Source organism: Brachionichthys hirsutus, chromosome 5, assembly GCF_040956055.1.
Source record: "Brachionichthys hirsutus isolate HB-005 chromosome 5, CSIRO-AGI_Bhir_v1, whole genome shotgun sequence".
Lineage (NCBI taxonomy): Eukaryota > Metazoa > Chordata > Actinopteri > Lophiiformes > Brachionichthyidae > Brachionichthys > Brachionichthys hirsutus.
Genome location: NC_090901.1, coordinates 15,641,571 through 15,661,638, shown reverse-complemented (window position 1 = coordinate 15,661,638; position 20,068 = coordinate 15,641,571). Strand labels below are relative to the sequence as shown.

The 20,068-nt window shown below is 47.4% G+C and overlaps 1 protein-coding gene across 2 annotated transcripts; it reads right to left on the bottom strand.

The window, feature by feature from the left end:
- Positions 1-1,572: 1,572 nt before the first annotated feature.
- On the bottom strand, positions 1,573-19,797 carry kiaa0513 (KIAA0513 ortholog). 2 transcript variants are annotated; one of them, XM_068739367.1, is made up of 13 exons: positions 19,504-19,797; positions 19,370-19,431; positions 17,794-17,893; positions 17,260-17,333; positions 15,782-15,852; positions 15,047-15,254; positions 14,914-14,954; positions 14,621-14,693; positions 11,256-11,333; positions 10,997-11,026; positions 4,772-4,852; positions 2,498-2,592; positions 1,573-1,787 (listed from the first exon to the last, which is right to left on the bottom strand). In XM_068739367.1, exons 1-13 carry the CDS (start codon positions 19,795-19,797, stop codon positions 1,738-1,740), a joined length of 1,257 nt encoding a protein of 418 aa, XP_068595468.1. In that variant the 3' UTR covers positions 1,573-1,737. The 2 variants fall into 2 exon arrangements, with proteins under 2 accessions (XP_068595468.1, XP_068595469.1); XM_068739368.1 differs by lacking the exon at positions 10,997-11,026 and having other exon boundaries at positions 19,370-19,765.
- Positions 19,798-20,068: the final 271 nt, after the last annotated feature.

Here is a 20,068-nt window from a genome sequence, read left to right as displayed (position 1 = left end):
AGAACGTGACCGTGTCCGTAAGTGATGGGACACGCCAGTACGAGCGGAGGACATCAACGATAAGTGCAATCCCCAAAGAGAAGGAACACGAAGCCTTCCAGAGGCAGAACTACTATGTCTATGTTTATGTAAGAGTACCTATAAGGTACAATTACTGCATAAAGTGTCTACGTACCGCCCCCCCCACCTCTGCGCACTGCACACCGCCATTGTCTGTCTCGAAGGTAAAACTCATAATAAAACCTCATTTTATATTACAGTAATACTGTATATCATTGTGTGTGTGAGAGAGAGCCCCCTACTGGACACTCTGCTAACACGCGATAGCTCTTATTGTTACATTTGTGCACGGCGAAGCCGTCGTGGGACAGGACAGCTTATTTCACCTGCAGAAACAAGAAGCTCTGTCCAAACCCAACGACGACCAAAAAGTCCATAGTGGACCTTAGTGTGCTGAGCCGGTCCATCGAGACGGGACCGTGTGGGACACGTCGTTGTTTCATGTGTGGACAGAATGTAAAACAGTATGGGACAGCGTGGGACACGTCGCTGTTCCATGTGTGGACAGAATGTAAAAGGAGACGGGACAGCGTGGGACACGTCGCTGTTCCATGTGTGGACAGAATGTAAAAGGAGACGGGACAGCGTGGGACACGTCCCTGTTCCATGTGTGGACAGAACGTAAAAGGAGACGGGACAGCGTGGGACACGTCCCTGTTAGATGTGTGGACAGAACGTAAAAGGAGACGGGACAGCGTGGGACACGTCGCTGTTAGATGTGTGGACAGAATGTAAAAGGAGACGGGACAGCGTGGGACACGTCCCTGTTCCATGTGTGGACAGAATGTAAAAGGAGACGGGACAGCGTGGGACACGTCGCTGTTCCATGTGTGGACAGAATGTAAACCGAGACAGGACAGCGTGGGACACGTCCCTGTTCCATGTGTGGACAGAATGTAAAACGAGACGGGACAGCGTGGGACACGTCACTGTTAGATGTGTGGACAGAATGTAAAAGGAGACGGGACAGCGTGGGACACGTCCCTGTTCCATGTGTGGACAGAATGTAAAAGGAGACGGGACAGCGTGGGACACGTCCCTGTTAGATGTGTGGACAGAATGTCAAACGAGACGGGACAGCGTGGGACACGTCCCTGTTAGATGTGTGGACATAATGTAAAACGAGACGGGACAGCGTGGGACACGTCCCTGTTCCATGTGTGGACAGAATGTAAAACGAGACGGGACCGCGTCGGACACGTCCCTGTTCCATGTGTGGACAGAATGTAAAAGGAGACGGGACAGCGTGGGACACGTCCCTGTTAGATGTGTGGACAGAATGTAAAACGAGACGGGACCGCGTCGGACACGTCCCTGTTCCATGTGTGGACAGAATGTAAAACGAGACGGGACCGCGTCGGACACGTCCCTGTTCCATGTGTGGACAGAATGTAAAAGGAGACGGGACAGCGTGGGACACGTCCCTGTTCCATGCGTTCCAGGATTATATGGTTGAGTCCAGAAGCTTCACTCTTACATCCTTTAAAGCAGGAAAGTAACACATGCAGTACGTTTAATACTCAAGTGTGTACCAGCTGATGCTTTTTATTGCTCAAACAGGAATAGCGGTTCAGTCCAGCCGGAATGTCTCAGTGACATGGACACTGAGTGGGACGTGCGAGTGTGAGCTCGGCCTGTCCTGTGGAGACACCGAAGTCCAGCCCGTCGTCCTCAGACTCACTCTGCCACCATTTTGTCCATGTGGTCAGTCAGCAGCTTGTACTGCTCTGCAAACGGAGAAACAGACACAGCGGTTCCAGCGCAACATGAAGGACATCTGGACAGAGGACAATTCACAGTCCATATCGCTAGCATTAGCATTTATAGCTTTATACAGCAGCCTATATATGACACTGTTTTTGTTTGTTCCTGCTCTCTGTCTCCTTATCACTCTCCCTCCCTCTCTTTGTTTTTGACTCTCCTGTCTGTCCTGTCTCTGTATTTCTAACTCTACCTCTATGACGCTCTCTCTCTCTCACTCTCTCTCTCTCTCTCACTCTCTCTACCCAGCCGGTCAGACAGATGGCCGTCCACCATGAGCCTAGGTTCTGTCCAAGGTTTCTGCCCGTTAAAGGGAAGTTTTTCCTTGCCTCCGTTGCTCTTGTGGGTCAAGTTGGGTTCTGTGTTTCCCTGCTAATCCTGTAGCGTGTCTTGACATGACTTCCTGTTGTGATCTGGTGCTCTAGAAATAAAACTGGATTGAACATGTCTACGTATCTGCAGGCTAATGAAGTACACCAAGTTCTATGTAGGAAGGACCGACTTTCATCTTAGAAATGGTTTGATAATGATTAAAAAAATGGCAGCTTGGAGACACTCGAGTGAGTCAGTTAGTCAAAGCTAATTCTACAAAGCGCTTTACATCTATAAATGCCACAAATGTAAAGGCAGATACTTCTGTAGTGTTTTCGGTCGAGTTACTTCTTCAGTTCTTTACCTTCATTCAGGTTCCCAATGATAGCCTGCTTCTTCAGGAAGTCATTGCAGAGCTTCTCGCTCAGGCCGAACGCCAGCATGTTATGAGTAAAAGTCCTGGAAACACACAAACCTCAGTGCTAATGGGAACCCTCAGAATCAGAATCAGAATCAGAATCAGAATCCAGTTCTACTTCATACTGGTTCTTTGTGTAACGAGCAGAACGTACAATGAACGACAACGCTGATATGGAGAGTCCAGATGTGTCACATGATATTTTCTAGCCATAATGATGCACTTGTACTAGTACTACTACCAGTGTACTTTCTTCTTGTCCCGTGAGGGGTCACAGCAGCAACCCGACGTTCTCCACGTCACCCTGACTTCTGTCCTTCGTCTAGCCTCAAGCACCTTTTCCAGAACTTCATTATGACTCATCAGCTTTACCTCCTGACACTAGACACTTCCACACCTCCACAGGTGTGTCCTCCGGTCCAACTGCCTTCCCATTCTTCATCCTCTTCATCGCCTTTCTAGCTTCACTCGTGCTAATCTTCATCACTTCCTGGTCCACAACAGGTTCCTCTACTCCCCTTTGTTCTCTCTCATCTTCCCATCTAGCAGGAAACCTCTTTTCCTGTCAACACTTCTGCACTTCCTGGTTCCACCACCAGGTCTCCTTATCTCCTTTCCTCCCAGAAGACACACCCAGTCCTCTCCTACCTGTCTCCATGATCACTTTAGCTGTTGTCTTCCAGTCTTCTGGAAGCGTCTCTTGTCCACCCAGAGCCTGTCTCACCTCTTCCCTGAAAGCCACACAACACTCTTCATTCTTCAGCCTCCACCACTTTGTCCTCTGCTCTGCCTTCGTCCTCTTCATCTTCCTCACCTCCAGCCTATGCTGGCTGGCTACACTCTCTCCTACCTTACAGTCTCCAACCTCCTCTAAACTGCTCCATCTACACAAGATGTCGTCCACCTGGTGCTCCTCCCTCCTCTTGTAGGTCACCCTATGTTCTAGTCTCTTCTGGAAATAAGTGTTAAGTACTGCCATGTCCCTCCTTTTGGTAAAGTCAACCAGCATCTGTCCTTCTAGGTTCCTGTCCTGAACACCAAAGTCCACCACCACCTGTCCTTCTAGGGTCCTGTCCTGAACACCAACGTCCACTACCATCTGTCCTTCTAGGATTCTGTCCTGAATACCAAAGTCCACCACCATCTGTCCTTCTAGGGTCCTGTCCTGAACACCAAAGTCCACCACCATCTGTCCTTCTAGGGTCCTGTCCTGAACACCAAAGTCCACCACCATCTGTCCTTCTAGGTTCCTGTCCTGAACACCAAAGTCCACCACCACCTGTCCTTCTAGGGTCCTGTCCTGAACACCAACGTCCACTACCATCTGTCCTTCTAGGATTCTGTCCTGAATACCAAAGTCCACCACCATCTGTCCTTCTAGGGTCCTGTCCTGAACACCAAAGTCCACCACCATCTGTCCTTCTAGGGTCCTGTCCTGAACACCAAAGTCCACCACCACCTGTCCTTCTAGGGTCCTGTCCTGAACACCAACGTCCACTACCATCTGTCCTTCTAGGATTCTGTCCTGAATACCAAAGTCCACCACCATCTGTTCTTCTAGGGTCCTGTCCTGAACACCAAAGTCCACCACCATCTGTCCTTCTAGGGTCCTGTCCTGAACACCAAAGTCCACCACCATCTGACCTTCTAGGGTCCTGTCCTGAATACCAAACTTGTCCATCACTTCTTCATCTCCTCCATTTCCTTCACCAACACGCCACCACCAACGTGTTATTTACGTTGAGTTGAATGTTCCCCACATTTTTACACTGGATGCCATTCTTGACGCAAACCTCTGTATTTATCCGGGCTTGGGACCAGCTCAAGGGCAAAACTGGCAATGCTACGTTAGCTCCTGCTAGCCGCATGTCCTGTGCTACCCATGAGGCTGCATTTATGATGCACTTGCACAATGAATTAAGCTACTGTATACATTTTAGCTAACTTGCTTTATACACCAGGTAACTGAAAGTGCTCCAAGAATGAATAATAGTTATAGTTTGGATGAATCAGCATCAGTTTAGCAGCAGCACTGTAAAAGTAGCATTTGAAATATAGAATAAATATGGAAAAACTGTACTCCTGATTTAGTTTTTGTGTGCAGCTGATGAGTAGTATATATTTCAGCAGAATGGCGGCTGGGCCCTGACCAGAGCATAGGATATCTAAATTAGTCTTGGTGCACTGCCTGTTTTCATGAGAAAACTGAGGTTCCCGTACCCCAGCTGGCCGAAGGCGATGTTCTCATCAATTTTGGAGCTGTCTTCTCTCTCCTCCTGGGTCATATGACACCACTTCTCCCTGCAGCACAGAGACAGTCAGAGTCAGGATTGATTCTCATGTTCGTCCTCCATTTGACCTTCAGCTGCTCCACAGAAACAGACCAGGGATGGGTCATAAAATATTACCCATCAACTGTCTGCTAATTTGACAGTGATACACAAACAGCAGTGGATTCAGTTTCCAGAATGAATGTTGGCAATGTGTGTTTCTGCAAAACCTGCCACTAGGCTGAGTTTCCTATCCAGTGTGGCCTCGCGATGCTTAAGGTCTTGGGTAAAATACGGACTGTGGTTTGGGGGGAAATTAAAATCAATTACATTTGTCATACGTGGTTTTGTCTTCACAGCTGAAAATGCCCTCCCCAGAGGGGAGAGTCAGGTTAAGTCATTGTCTCATGATATAATTCTGGAACCAGATGATGATACCATGAAAATGTAAAGGAATGACTCATGTACCATTTCTCCGAATGTTTTTAATAAAACTGCAAAGGCCAGGCTTCCACAACAAGACTTTTAAAAACACTAACAGATTGAAAAACCTGCAGACCATAAAGGCTTTCCACAAAAGACATTCTCTCAAATATGCACACTGTAAAGGTTTAAAACACATTAATAGAGACAGGGTGGGGAGCACCCTCCAGGTCGGGGAGGAGATCCTGCCCCAAGTGGAGGAGTTCAAGTACCTCGGGGTCTTGTTCACGAGTGAGGGAAGGATGGAGCGGGAGATCGACAGACGGATCGGTGCAGCGTCTGCAGTGATGCGGACTCTGCACAGATCTGTCATGGTGAAGAGAGAGCTGAGCCGAAAGGCGAAGCTCTCGATTTACCGGTCGATCTTTGTTCCTACCCTCACCTATGGTCACGAGCTTTGGGTAGTGACCGAAAGAACGAGATTGCGAGTACAAGCGGCCGAAATGAGCTTCCTCCGTAGGGTGGCTGGGCTCTCCCTTAGAGATAGGGTGAGAAGCTCAGTCAGTCTCCGGGCACGTCCCACCGGGAGGAGACCACGGGGAAGACCCAGGACACGCTGGAGAGACTATGTCTCTCGGCTGGCCTAGGAACGCCTCGGGATCCCCCCGGAAGAGCTGGAAGAAGCGGCCGGGGAGAGGGACGTTTGCATGGAAGCATGGCTTCCATGCTTGGGCTGCAAGTACACAATACAGTATTGCTCCACAGTATATACGTAAATGTTTCTAGAAGCCACTGATTATTCTCGGACGAGCAAGCAGAGAACGGTACTCCAAAGGTGGAATATTACTACATTACCCAATTGTTGGATCTAACCTCAACCATATTATAAAAAACACAGAATTCTCAGACAAAATAATGATAATACTTGTTGGCCTCTTTGGTGTTACCATACGGTTTCTTTAAGCTCCTGGGAGAAAATACCAAGCACAGATCCAAATGAACAAATGCTGCATTGCTGAACACGTGTTAGCGCACACGAGAAAGCGTAATTTAAACAGCCAAAGCATCTTAATAAATGAACTCCACTTGCTACCAAGGCTAAATCTGGGCAGGTCAGACATCCTTGGACGTTCAGCCCTCTGGACTACAAAAACCACGCTTCTGTTTAAATCAAGGGATGCTAACTTATTACCCAAAAAAGTTGGGCGCTGCGTAAAATGTGAATAAAAACATTGCAAATCATTGAAACCCTGCAAAAACAACTTGTATAGTTTTACTACTTGTATCCTCGTTTCACATTTGGTGCCAGAAACACACTTTTACTAAGCCAGGACCGGATCCTGTTTATCCGGTTGCAGCACCTCTTCTATTCTGACGCTTCTTTTTGGGAACTGAGAGGAACAGTTTTATTATTTCAGGGTCTCCTCTGTCATGCATTATGTTTCATGATTGCCCAAACACTTTCAATGGATGAAAAGTCTGGATGGAACATCAGTCTTTTGTACATTTTGACTCTTCAACAAGCTTGGGTCCAGTGAAGGCGGCGGATCTGGATCTGGTTTATACATGGATTCCTGGTAGAGTCTCATCATTCCAGTTCACAGACGATGACTTTAGGAACTTTTCCTGAGGCCATGCAGTGATGTCACTACAGAATCCTGTCTGGTTTTAATGCAGTGATGATACTACAGAATCCTGTCTGGTTTTAACGCAGTGATGCAACTACAGAATCTTGTCTGGTTTATACAGTGATGTAACTACAGAATCCTGTCAGGTTTTAATGCAGTGATGTAACTACAGAATCCTGTCTGGTTTTAACGCAGTGATGTAACTACAGAATCCTGTCTGGTTTATACAGTGATGTAACTACAGAATCCTGTCTGGTTTTAATGCAGTGATGTAACTACAGAATCATGTCTGGTTTTAACACAGTGATGTAACTGCAGAATCCTGTCTGGTTTTAATGCAGTGATGTCACTACAGAATCCTGTCTGGTTTTAATGCAGTGATGTCACTACATAATCCTGTCTAGTTTTAACACAGTGATGTCACTACAGAATCCTGTCTGGTTTTAATGCAGTGATGTCACTACAGAATCCTGTCTGGTTTTAATGCAGTGATGTCACTACAGAATCCTGTCTGGTTTTAATGCAGTGATGTCACTAAAGAATCGTGTCTGGTTTTAATGCAGTGATGTCACTACAGAATCCTGTCTGGTTTTAATGCAGTGATGTCACTACATAATCCTGTCTAGTTTTAACACAGTGATGTCACTAAAGAATTGTGTCTGCTTTTAATGCAGTGATGTAACTACAGAATCCTGTCTGGTTTTAACGCAGTGATGTAACTACAGAATCCTGTCTGGTTTTAATGCAGTGATGTAACTACAGAATCCTGTCTGGTTTTAACGCAGTGATGTAACTACAGAATCCTGTCTGGTTTATACAGTGATGTAACTACAAAATCCTGTCTGGTTTTAATGCAAAGATGTAACTACAGAATCATGTCTGGTTTTAACACAGTGATGTAACTGCAGAATCCTGTCTGGTTTTAATGCAGTGATGTCACTACAGAATCCTGTCTGGTTTTAATGCAGTGATGTCACTACAGAATCCTGTCTGGTTTTAATACAGTGATGTCACTACAGAATCCTGTCTGGTTTATGCAGTGATGTCACTACAGAATTCTGTCTGGTTTATGCAGTGATGTCACTACAGAATCCTGTCTGGTTTTAATATAGTGATGTCACTACAGAATCCTGTCTGGTTTATGCAGTGATGTCACTACAGAATCCTGTCTGGTTTTAATGCAAAGATGTAACTACAGGATCCTGCCTGGTTTTAATGCAGTGATGTCACTACAGAATCCTGTCTGGTTTACGCAGTGATGTCACTACAGAATCCTGTCTGGTTTACGCAGTGATGTCACTACAGAATCCTGTCTGGTTTTAATATAGTGATGTCACTACAGAATCCTGTCTGGTTTATGCAGTGATGTCACTACAGAATCCTGTCTGGTTTTAATGCAAAGATGTAACTACAGGATCCTGTCTGGTTTTAATGCAGTGATGTCACTACAGAATCCTGTCTGGTTTTAATGCAGTGATGTCACTACAGAATCCTGTCTGGTTTTAATGCAGTGATGTCACTAAAGAATCGTGTCTGGTTTTAATGCAGTGATGTCACTACAGAATCCTGTCTGGTTTTAATGCAGTGATGTCACTACATAATCCTGTCTAGTTTTAACACAGTGATGTCACTACAGAATCCTGTCTGGTTTTAATGCAGTGATGTCACTACAGAATCCTGTCTGGTTTTAATGCAGTGATGTCACTACAGAATCCTGTCTGGTTTTAATGCAGTGATGTCACTAAAGAATCGTGTCTGGTTTTAATGCAGTGATGTCACTACAGAATCCTGTCTGGTTTTAATGCAGTGATGTCACTACATAATGCTGTCTAGTTTTAACACAGTGATGTCACTAAAGAATTGTGTCTGCTTTTAATGCAGTGATGTAACTACAGAATCCTGTCTGGTTTTAACGCAGTGATGTAACTACAGAATCCTGTCTGGTTTTAATGCAGTGATGTAACTACAGAATCCTGTCTGGTTTTAACGCAGTGATGTAACTACAGAATCCTGTCTGGTTTATACAGTGATGTAACTACAAAATCCTGTCTGGTTTTAATGCAAAGATGTAACTACAGAATCATGTCTGGTTTTAACACAGTGATGTAACTGCAGAATCCTGTCTGGTTTTAATGCAGTGATGTCACTACAGAAACCTGTCTGGTTTTAATGCAGTGATGTCACTACAGAATCCTGTCTGGTTTTAATACAGTGATGTCACTACAGAATCCTGTCTGGTTTATGCAGTGATGTCACTACAGAATTCTGTCTGGTTTATGCAGTGATGTCACTACAGAATCCTGTCTGGTTTTAATATAGTGATGTCACTACAGAATCCTGTCTGGTTTATGCAGTGATGTCACAACAGAATCCTGTCTGGTTTATGCAGTGATGTCACTACAGAATCCTGTCTGGTTTTAATATAGTGATGTCACTACAGAATCCTGTCTGGTTTATGCAGTGATGTCACTACAGAATCCTGTCTGGTTTTAATGCAAAGATGTAACTACAGGATCCTGTCTGGTTTTAATGCAGTGATGTCACTACAGAATCCTGTCTGGTTTTAATGCAGTGATGTCACTACAGATTCCTGTCTGGTTTTAATGCAGTGATGTAACTGCAGAATCCTGTCTGGTTTTAATACAGTGATGTAACTACAGAATCCTGTCTTGTTTTAATGCAGTGATGTAACTACAGAATCCTGTCTGGTTTTAATGCAGTGATGTCACAACAGAATCTTGTCTGGTTTTAATGCAGCGATGTAACTGCAGAATCCTGTCTGGTTTTAATGCAGTGATGTCACTACAGAATCCTGTCTGGTTTTAATACAGTGATGTAACTACAGAATCCTGTCTTGTTTTAATGCAGTGATGTAACTAAAGAATCCTGTCTGGTTTTAATGCAGTGATGTAACTGCAGAATCCTATCTGGTTTTAATACAGTGATGTAACTACAGAATCCTGTCTTGTTTTAATGCAGTGATGTAACTACAGAATCCTGTCTGGTTTTAATGCAGTGATGTCTCTACAGAATCCTGTCTGGTTTTAATGCAGCGATGTAACTGCAGAATCCTGTCTGGTTTTAATGCAGTGATGTAACTTCAGAATCCTGTCTTGTTTTAATGCAGTGATGTAACTACAGAATCCTGTCTGGTTTTAATGCAGTGATGTCACAACAGAATCTTGTCTGGTTTTAATGCAGCGATGTAACTGCAGAATCCTGTCTGGTTTTAATGCAGTGATGTCACTACAGAATCCTGTCTGGTTTTAATACAGTGATGTAACTACAGAATCCTGTCTTGTTTTAATGCAGTGATGTAACTAAAGAATCCTGTCTGGTTTTAATGCAGTGATGTAACTGCAGAATCCTATCTGGTTTTAATACAGTGATGTAACTACAGAATCCTGTCTTGTTTTAATGCAGTGATGTAACTACAGAATCCTGTCTGGTTTTAATGCAGTGATGTCTCTACAGAATCCTGTCTGGTTTTAATGCAGCGATGTAACTGCAGAATCCTGTCTGGTTTTAATGCAGTGATGTAGTGACATCTGAAGATAGCTGTGTTTGTCTCTTTATCTTCAGATGATCTGAACAACATCGTGATTTTACTTTGAGAAACATTATTCTATCATTTGTCTTTTGTTACTACTGTCCCAATGTTTTTGAAATGTATTGCGAGCATCACATTCAGCATTTAAAAAATAATGTGATTTTTTTTTTAAACCTCTAAATTGAATGTGTCTTTGCACTATTTACAATTACATGTGGCTTTTCGTGTTTTGCAACTCGGCACATTCAGCTTCTACATTTACGCAGAGTCCAGACTTTTGCAAACAGGATGTTGAGTAAATCGTATCTTCGGTCATTCAGGACTCGAAATGCCTCAAACTAGAATGATCACTATACTCGTGCCTTGACTAACCCTAACCCTCTATAAATACAAATTGACTGATATTTTCTGATGATAATTTTAAATACACACCACAACCCATCATCATCTTATACGCTGTTTTAGTTGAGGCTCATCTCATTAATTCTAAATAGAGCTCTGCAATTGGAAGATGACCAGAAAGGGAAAATGTGGTCACTTTGTTTTAGGGCTGCGGACAAATAGAAGGACAGACCTCTCATCTTTCTCTTCATCCTGTGTTCCTCTGCCAGGCAGCAAAGTCACAGGGAGATAATGGGTTAAATGCAACATGGACAAAGAAGAAGAGTAAGTGTGAGGAGAGGAGATGAGGAGATGAGGAGAGGTCTTTAGGCAGAGGCACAGTGAAGAGCATCGCCACAGGGACTAGTTTCTATCTCTCTATCAGACACAGAGCGATTAATAGAGCCCACAATTACAGACTCATCGTCCGTCCACATTGGATCCAGACTCACCTCGTTGTTGGTGATCTTTTCGTCCTCTCACAATGAACGGCGTCAAAGAATGCAGCGTTCCAGAATCGCAGGGAATGCCTGAGAAACAGAAAGGACGACAACTTGGTTAAATCTGTCAGTGATGCTGCAGGACAGCGTCCCTAATTTCTGTCTCACACAGATGCTGCAGGACAGCGTCCCTCATTTCTGTCTCACACAGATGCTGCAGGACAGCGTCCCTAATTTCTGTCTCAAACAGATGCTGCAGGACAGCGTCCCTAATTTCTGTCTCACACAGATGCTGCAGGACAGCGTCCCTCATTTCTGTCTCAAACAGATGCTGCAGGACAGCGTCCCTAATTTCTGTCTCACACAGATGCTGCAGGACAGCGTCCCTCATTTCTGTCTCAAACAGATGCTGCAGGACAGCGTCCCTCATTTCTGTCTCAAACAGATGCTGCAGGACAGCGTCCCTAATTTCTGTCTCACACAGATGCTGCAGGACAGCGTCCCTCATTTCTGTCTCAAACAGATGCTGCAGGACAGCGTCCCTCATTTCTGTCTCAAACAGATGCTGCAGGACAGCGTCCCTAATTTCTGTCTCACACAGATGCTGCAGGACAGCGTCCCTCATTTCTGTCTCAAACAGATGCTGCAGGACAGCGTCCCTCATTTCTGTCTCAAACAGATGCTGCAGGACAGCGTCCCTCATTTCTGTCTCAAACAGATGCTGCAGGACAGCGTCCCTCATTTCTGTCTCAAACAGATGCTGCAGGACAGCGTCCCTCATTTCTGTCTCTAACAGATGCTGCAGGACAGCGTCCCTCATGTCTGTCTCAAACAGACGCTGCAGGACAGCGTCCCTCATTTCTGTCTCAAACAGATGCTGCAGGACAGCGTCCCTAATTTCTGTCTCACACAGATGCTGCAGGACAGCGTCCCTCATTTCTGTTTCAAACAGATGCTGCAGGACAGCGTCCCTCATTTCTGTCTCAAACAGATGCTGCAGGACAGCGTCCCTAATTTCTGTCTCACACAGATGCTGCAGGACAGCGTCCCTCATTTCTGTCTCAAACAGATGCTGCAGGACAGCGTCCCTCATTTCTGTCTCAAACAGATGCTGCAGGACAGCGTCCCTTATTTCTGTCTCTAACAGATGCTGCAGGACAGCGTCCCTCATTTCTGTCTCAAACAGATGCTGCAGGACAGCGTCCCTCATTTCTGTCTCAAACAGATGCTGCAGGACAGCGTCCCTCATGTCTGTCTCAAACAGATGCTGCAGGACAGCGTCCCTCATTTCTGTCTCTAACAGATGCTGCAGGACAGCGTCCCTCATTTCTGTCTCAAACAGATGCTGCAGGACAGCGTCCCTCATTTCTGTCTCAAACAGATGCTGCAGGACAGCGTCCCTAATTTCTGTCTCACACAGCTGCTGCAGGACAGCGTCCCTCATTTCTGTCTCAAACAGATGCTGCAGGACAGCGTCCCTCATTTCTGTCTCAAACAGATGCTGCAGGACAGCGTCCCTCATTTCTGTCTCAAACAGATGCTGCAGGACAGCGTCCCTCATTTCTGTCTCAAACAGATGCTGCAGGACAGCGTCCCTAATTTCTGTCTCACACAGCTGCTGCAGGACAGCGTCCCTCATTTCTGTCTCAAACAGATGCTGCAGGACAGCGTCCCTCATTTCTGTCTCAAACAGATGCTGCAGGACAGGGTCCCTCATTTCTGTCTCAAACAGATGCTGCAGGACAGCGTCCCTCATTTCTGTCTCAAACAGATGCTGCAGGACAGCGTCCCTCTTTTCTGTCTCAAACAGATGCTGCAGGACAGCGTCCCTCATTTCTGTCTCAAACAGATGCTGCAGGACAGCGTCCCTCATTCCTGTCTCAAACAGATGCTGCAGGACAGCGTCCCTCATTTCTGTCTCAAACAGATGCTGCAGGACAGCGTCCCTCTTTTCTGTCTCAAACAGATGCTGCAGGACAGCGTCCCTCATGTCTGTCTCAAACAGATGCTGCAGGACAGCGTCCCTCATTTCTGTCTCACACAGATGCTGCAGGACAGCGTCCCTCTTTTCTGTCTCAAACAGATGCTGCAGGACAGCGTCCCTCATTTCTGTCTCAAACAGATGCTGCAGGACAGCGTCCCTCATTTCTGTCTCACACAGATGCTACAGGACAGCGTCCCTCTTTTCTGTCTCAAACAGATGCTGCAGGACAGCGTCCCTCATTTCTGTCTCAAACAGATGCTGCAGGACAGCGTCCCTCTTTTCTGTCTCAAACAGATGCTGCAGGACAGCGTCCCTCATGTCTGTCTCAAACAGATGCTGCAGGACAGCGTCCCTCATTTCTGTCTCAAACAGATGCTGCAGGACAGCGTCCCTCTTTTCTGTCTCAAACAGATGCTGCAGGACAGCGTCCCTCATGTCTGTCTCAAACAGATGCTGCAGGACAGCGTCCCTCATTTCTGTCTCACACAGATGCTGCAGGACAGCGTCCCTCTTTTCTGTCTCAAACAGATGCTGCAGGACAGCGTCCCTCATTTCTGTCTCAAACAGATGCTGCAGGACAGCGTCCCTCATTTCTGTCTCACACAGATGCTACAGGACAGCGTCCCTCTTTTCTGTCTCAAACAGATGCTGCAGGACAGCGTCCCTCATTTCTGTCTCAAACAGATGCTGCAGGACAGCGTCCCTCTTTTCTGTCTCAAACAGATGCTGCAGGACAGCGTCCCTCATGTCTGTCTCAAACAGATGCTGCAGGACAGCGTCCCTCATGTCTGTCTCACACAGATGCTGCAGGACAGCGTCCCTCATGTCTGTCTCACACAGATGCTGCAGGACAGCGTCCCTCATGTCTGTCTCACACAGATGCTGCAGGACAGCGTCCCTCATGTCTGTCTCACACAGATGCTGCAGGACAGCGTCCCTCATGTCTGTCTCACACAGATGCTGCAGGACAGCGTCCCTCATGTCTGTCTCACACAGATGCTGCAGGACAGCGTCCCTCATTTCTGTCTCAAACAGATGCTGCAGGACAGCGTAGGGCAGGAACTCGGTGCTTGTACTGATGTCGACTTTCATGTTAATCATTAATGACTCCAGTCGACCTTCAGCCATTTAAATGCTGCAAACAAGGAAAGCAGTCGTAATAAACTTTAATGCAGTGACGTCACAACGTTCCAGACTGACATTTGAGCAAAATGATTGTGATGGAGACTGAAAAGCTCGACTGCATGACCCTGAGCTTCTATCGGTGTGACCTTCAGGAAGAGATGAACCAACATTAGACCCTGACCGGCCTCCTGCACAGACGTGGACATCGTCTCAACATCAGGACATCGAGGACACGAAGGACATCAGAACGAATCCTTTCCTCACTCACCAGATGGGCTGCTGCTTCAGGTGCGTGTACAGGTACACCCTCCGTGCCTTCCTTCCTTCAGCGGTGTCCGACACTGGGGTGGAAGAGCAGAGGTGAGCCGACGAAGCACAGCGACCCCGTCGGCGGTGGAGCAGGAGAAGCATTCCGTTCTTTGGATTGCAAGGCGGGGCTCAGACTGCAGGAGCTCTCAGATCATTACCAGCCATGAAACTGGGCGTCGCCACAACCAATGGGATTAAAGCAGCCCAGCACACTGCAGTCTGAGCCCATCGAGGCATCTTTCGGGACAGTACCTGGTGATATGGGCTTTGTCTCAAGGGGGCTTTCTCCATCCCTAGACACGTCAATGTAAGGAAATGAGAGTGAAGAATGAAAACTCTGCAATGCGCTGACTAGCAGAATTCAAAGGAGGAGGGAATGTCTCACTCAGTCTTGGGAGCCATCGAGCTCCTAAACTTGCTCTCAAGGCCTCCAAAAAAGCCTTTGACGTCAGTCTTTGATGTGTTCTTAAGGAGGCGCTCTGCAGCGCCCTTCTTCCCAGAAAGCCACGAGTTGGCCTTGTTGAGGTACGAGTCCAGACCGGCTGGAGGACCGCTACGATCCAGCAACTCGGAGGGAGATGGCTGGGACCTCCCTGAGCACGTGGAGAGGAGGACATCAATGGTGGCGTTTTAGGTATTGTTGTGTGTTTTCAAACTCTAATTCCAAGTGAGTGAGTCTGTGATGTCGAAGCCAGCCCGTAGTGCCCAGGCCATAGTGCCCAGGCCATAGTGCCCAGGCCATAGTGCCCAGGCCATAGTGCCCAGGCCATAGCGCCCAGGCCATAGTGCCCAGGCCGAGGACCGGGGCACAGACCACAAACTATTCAGCTGACACAAACAGATTGACCTATTAGCATGAGGAAACGTAATTAGTTCTTTAGATGGAGCCAGTATTCCATTCTAATACGGGAAACCAGCGGTTCCATTGTGTGAACCAGAGGCTGATCTGGATTCCACAGTCCTTCAACACTCAACGAAGCTTCTCATGCGATGCAGGTTTAGGTCGACTTCCAGCAGACCATTTGCTGCAAGAGCATCATCAGAACACTCGCGGCTGGTCTGCACCCGGACTATTAATGGCAACCGCGTTGTAAAGCGTGTGAACCGGAGTCAGGCCTACCGCTGTGGTAGTATGTGAAGCACATCGTCATGAGGCTTTTAGCTGGGCTGTAGTCATCCATCTGGTAACATCTGGAAACACATTCAGCACACACAGCTTTTGTTAACACACGATTGGGGCCGCTGACAGACAGATTTGATGGCTTTACCAAAATGACAAGTGGGGGCTATACTTTACTGTACTTTATAATTGGCAAGAAATCCCACAAAAATACTCCAAAACAGCAACTGACCACTCCAGCGAGGCTGGACTGTTGATCGGTGCGTCTCACCCTCGACTACATTTTGTTACTAGAGCTCACAAACACACCCAGAGCAGCAGCTGATGGTCTGCATGATCTCAGCAGACAGCGTGGGGGCGGGACTGACAAACATAGATCAGTATAACCATCAACCAGGCAGTCAGCAGAGGTTCAACTCATGAATGAGTCCTCATCTCCACACAAACCCATTTCATGAACTCCGGCACGAGCCCGAATCCGAGTGATGCGATGGAATGGACAGGAAGGACTTGGACACTAAGGTGGTTCATTGTAACAGGTAAACCCTGAACCATGAACATTCTCGTCACCTTTCACCTTATTGCAGGCTGGATAGAACGCTTGAAGGGCTGGACTGGGACACGAGCCACCAGCTCACCATGACTCACTCAGAACACCGAAAAGATCCCCAACAAAATAAAAGAAAAATCCGTTTACCTCCGCCGGGACGAGGTCAGAGACGCCGGCGTTCGTCTGTCCGTCTGTCCGTCTGTTAGCGAGATAACCCAAAACGTTCCGGATGGATCTTGATGAAACTTTCAGGAAATGTTGGGAATATTACCAAGAATGGATGATTACATTTTGGCAATGATCCAAAAGAGATCCTGGATTCTGGAGTACTTAGTCAAATGGGGCTTCAATTTGTGTTCCTCAGTATCTCAGCTGATTATTGACCGATGTTTATGTAATTTGACAATAAAATTCCATACACAGTCGTCCGTAAAAAAAAACAATTTACGGATTAAAAGATACACATAAACTCTGATTCACTGACTTTTCATGGTTGGTGTTTAAAGATACCAAGAACAATCTAGAACCTTTTGGGGCTGATCCAGATCACCGTGTGGATCCAGTTAGGAGGGGAACGAGCTGCTTGGAGGAGGTCTGTGCTCTCTGAGTGCTCTTCTTGTTCTTGGTATCTTGAGACAGCAACATTGATTGTATTTTTAACTGATTTTTTAACCCAGGGATCTCCTGGATCATTACCAAAATGTAATCATCTGTTCCTGGTAGCATTCCCAACATTTCCTGAAACTTTCATCCAGTCCGTCTGTAACGTTTTGACTTATCTTGCTAAAAGTCAAACAAACCAATGCCGGTGATTACATAACCCCCACCTCAGTGGAGGTAAAAAAACACCCTTAATATTATCTGTTGCAGTTAAAAAGAATAGTATGATGTGATGACTTGGTCTCTAACAAGGTAAACATGTACTCACTCAAACAGAACAACTGCGAAGGACTGCACCAGCCTGTAGAAGGTGGCTTCACTCACACATTTAGAATGGCAGCGCTGAGAACAGAGAACAGAACAGAAACCTCATCCACCAGGTATGACAGTTCAGCGAGTCGTCGTCTCACGACCAGAACTGGCTCCGACGGACCATCTGTAAGATGATTTGGTCGTAAGTGGGCCCACGTTAAATTACCATAAGTATATTACGTTGCGCCAAGCCTATGACAGGAACTGCAGCACTGCATGAGGAAGTCTGGACTAGCAGAGAAGTACGTCAGAGTACTTCAGGACATGTAGGACAGCAGTAAAATGTGCCGTAGGAGAATCAGGGGAGTTTAGTGTAGAGGTGGGATGCACCAGGGACCAGCTCTGAGCCCCCTTTTTGTTGCCATGGTGATGGATAGACTAACAGATGAGGCGAGACAGGAAGCTCCTTGGAATATGATGTTTGCAGATGACATTGTGGTCTGCAGTGAGAGCAGGGAGCAGGTAGATCAGAGTAGTTCTCTGTATTTACCTGTGCACTGACGTATTTGGCAAACCACACTCTGCCTTTGCCATTTTCTCCGCTGCATAGTTCTCCAAAGCGAGCCGTCTCTTCATGGTCGAAGTCCTCCCTGGGAAAATATGTCCCAAAAATCATCAGAGAATACATGTACAAGTCTGAGAAATAACCACAGCCGGCAATAACCACGTCTGCACAGCCGGTAATAACCACGTCTGCACAGCCGGTAATAACCACGTCTGCACAGCCGGTAATAACCACGTCTGCACAGCCGGTAATAACCACGTCTGCACAGCCGGTAATAACCACGTCTGCACAGCCGGCAATAACCACGTCTGCACAGCCGGCAATAACCACGTCTGCACAGCCGGTAATAACCACGTCTGCACAGCCGGCAATAACCACGTCTGCACAGCCGGTAATAACCACGTCTGCACAGCCGGTAATAACCACGTCTGCACAGCCGGTAATAACCACGTCTGCACAGCCGGCAATAACCACGTCTGCACAGCCGGTAATAACCACGTCTGCACAGCCGGTAATAACCACGTCTGCACAGCCGGCAATAACCACGTCTGCACAGCCGGTAATAACCACGTCTGCACAGCCGGCAATAACCACGTCTGCACAGCCGGTAATAACCACGTCTGCACAGCTGGACAGTTGGTAATAACCACGTCTGCACAGCCGGTAATAACCACGTCTGCACAGCCGGTAATAACCACGTCTGCACAGCCGGTAATAACCACGTCTGCACAGCTGGACAGTTGGTAATAACCACGTCTGCACAGCCGGTAATAACCACGTCTGCACAGCCGGTAATAACCACGTCTGCACAGCCGGTAATAACCACGTCTGCACAGCTGGACAGTTGGTAATAACCACGTCTGCACAGCCGGTAATAACCACGTCTGCACAGCCGGTAATAACCACGTCTGCACAGCTGGACAGTTGGTAATAACCACGTCTGCACAGCCGGTAATAACCACGTCTGCACAGCTGGACAGTTGGTAATAACCACGTCTGCACAGCCGGTAATAACCACGTCTGCACAGCCGGTAATAACCACGTCTGCACAGCCGGTAATAACCACGTCTGCACAGCTGGACAGTTGGTAATAACCACGTCTGCACAGCCGGTAATAACCACATCTGCACAGCCGGTAATAACCACGTCTGCACAGCCGGTAATAACCACGTCTGCACAGCCGGTAATAACCACGTCTGCACAGCCGGTAATAACCACATCTGCACAGCCGGTAATAACCACATCTGCACAGCTGGACAGTTGGTAATAACCACGTCTGCACAGCTGGACTGTTCGTAATAACCACATCTGCACAGCCGGTAATAACCACGTCTGCACAGCCGGTAATAACCACATCTACACAGCTGGACTGTTCGTAATAACCACATCTGCACACCGGTAATAACCACGTCTGCACGTCTGCACAGCCGGTAATAACCACGTCTGTGATTCGTTACATTCACCCACTGGTGGGCGCACGTCTGTGATTCGTTACATTCACCCACTGGTGGGAGCAGGTTTGGAGTCGGTCGAGTCTGACTCTGAACAGGAAGAGCCTTACTGTCCATGGAACACCTTCTCCACGTAAGCCTTGATGAACGGCCTCCTCTCCGCGGCCTCGGCCTCCTCGCCGCTGTGGCCAGAGGAGGCCGACGACCTCCTCCTCCTCCTCCTCCTCCTCCTCCTCTCCGCGGCCTCGGCCTCCTCGCCGCTGTGGCCAGAGGACGACGACGACCTCCTCAGCGCCCACGCGTGAGAGGTCGGGTCCATTTCGTTCTCACTGTCAGCCGACTCGGTGGCGTCGCTGTCATCGTCTCCATCTTCCTGGCGGTGGGGGTGGTGAGAGACGGGCTCTGGGTGGACTGCCATGGATGGAGCCGACTCTGGGGGGGGGGTGTCTGCGTGGCCTTGATGGGGGGGTCTGACCACAGCGGGGGTCTCTGAAGGCAGGCTACAGTCCATTAGGCTGTCCACTGCCACGCCCTCCATGCTGGACGCAAGTCTGTCTTTTAGCTCTTAGGTGTCCTGCTGGGAGCTCTGCATGAACAGGTGATTAGTGGGGGCTCATTGGGCTGCCCCTCCCACCTCCTGAGTGTGCAGACATCAGGGGAATGAAAAGCCCAACACATCTGTGAACAAAGAAAGCAGAGAATTAGGAATGTCACCTTTTATAGCTACGTCAAACAAATAGAGAAAATGAATACGGCGTTAAAGGATGGAGCGGGGGATCGACAGGCGGCACTGATCCATGACGGTGAAG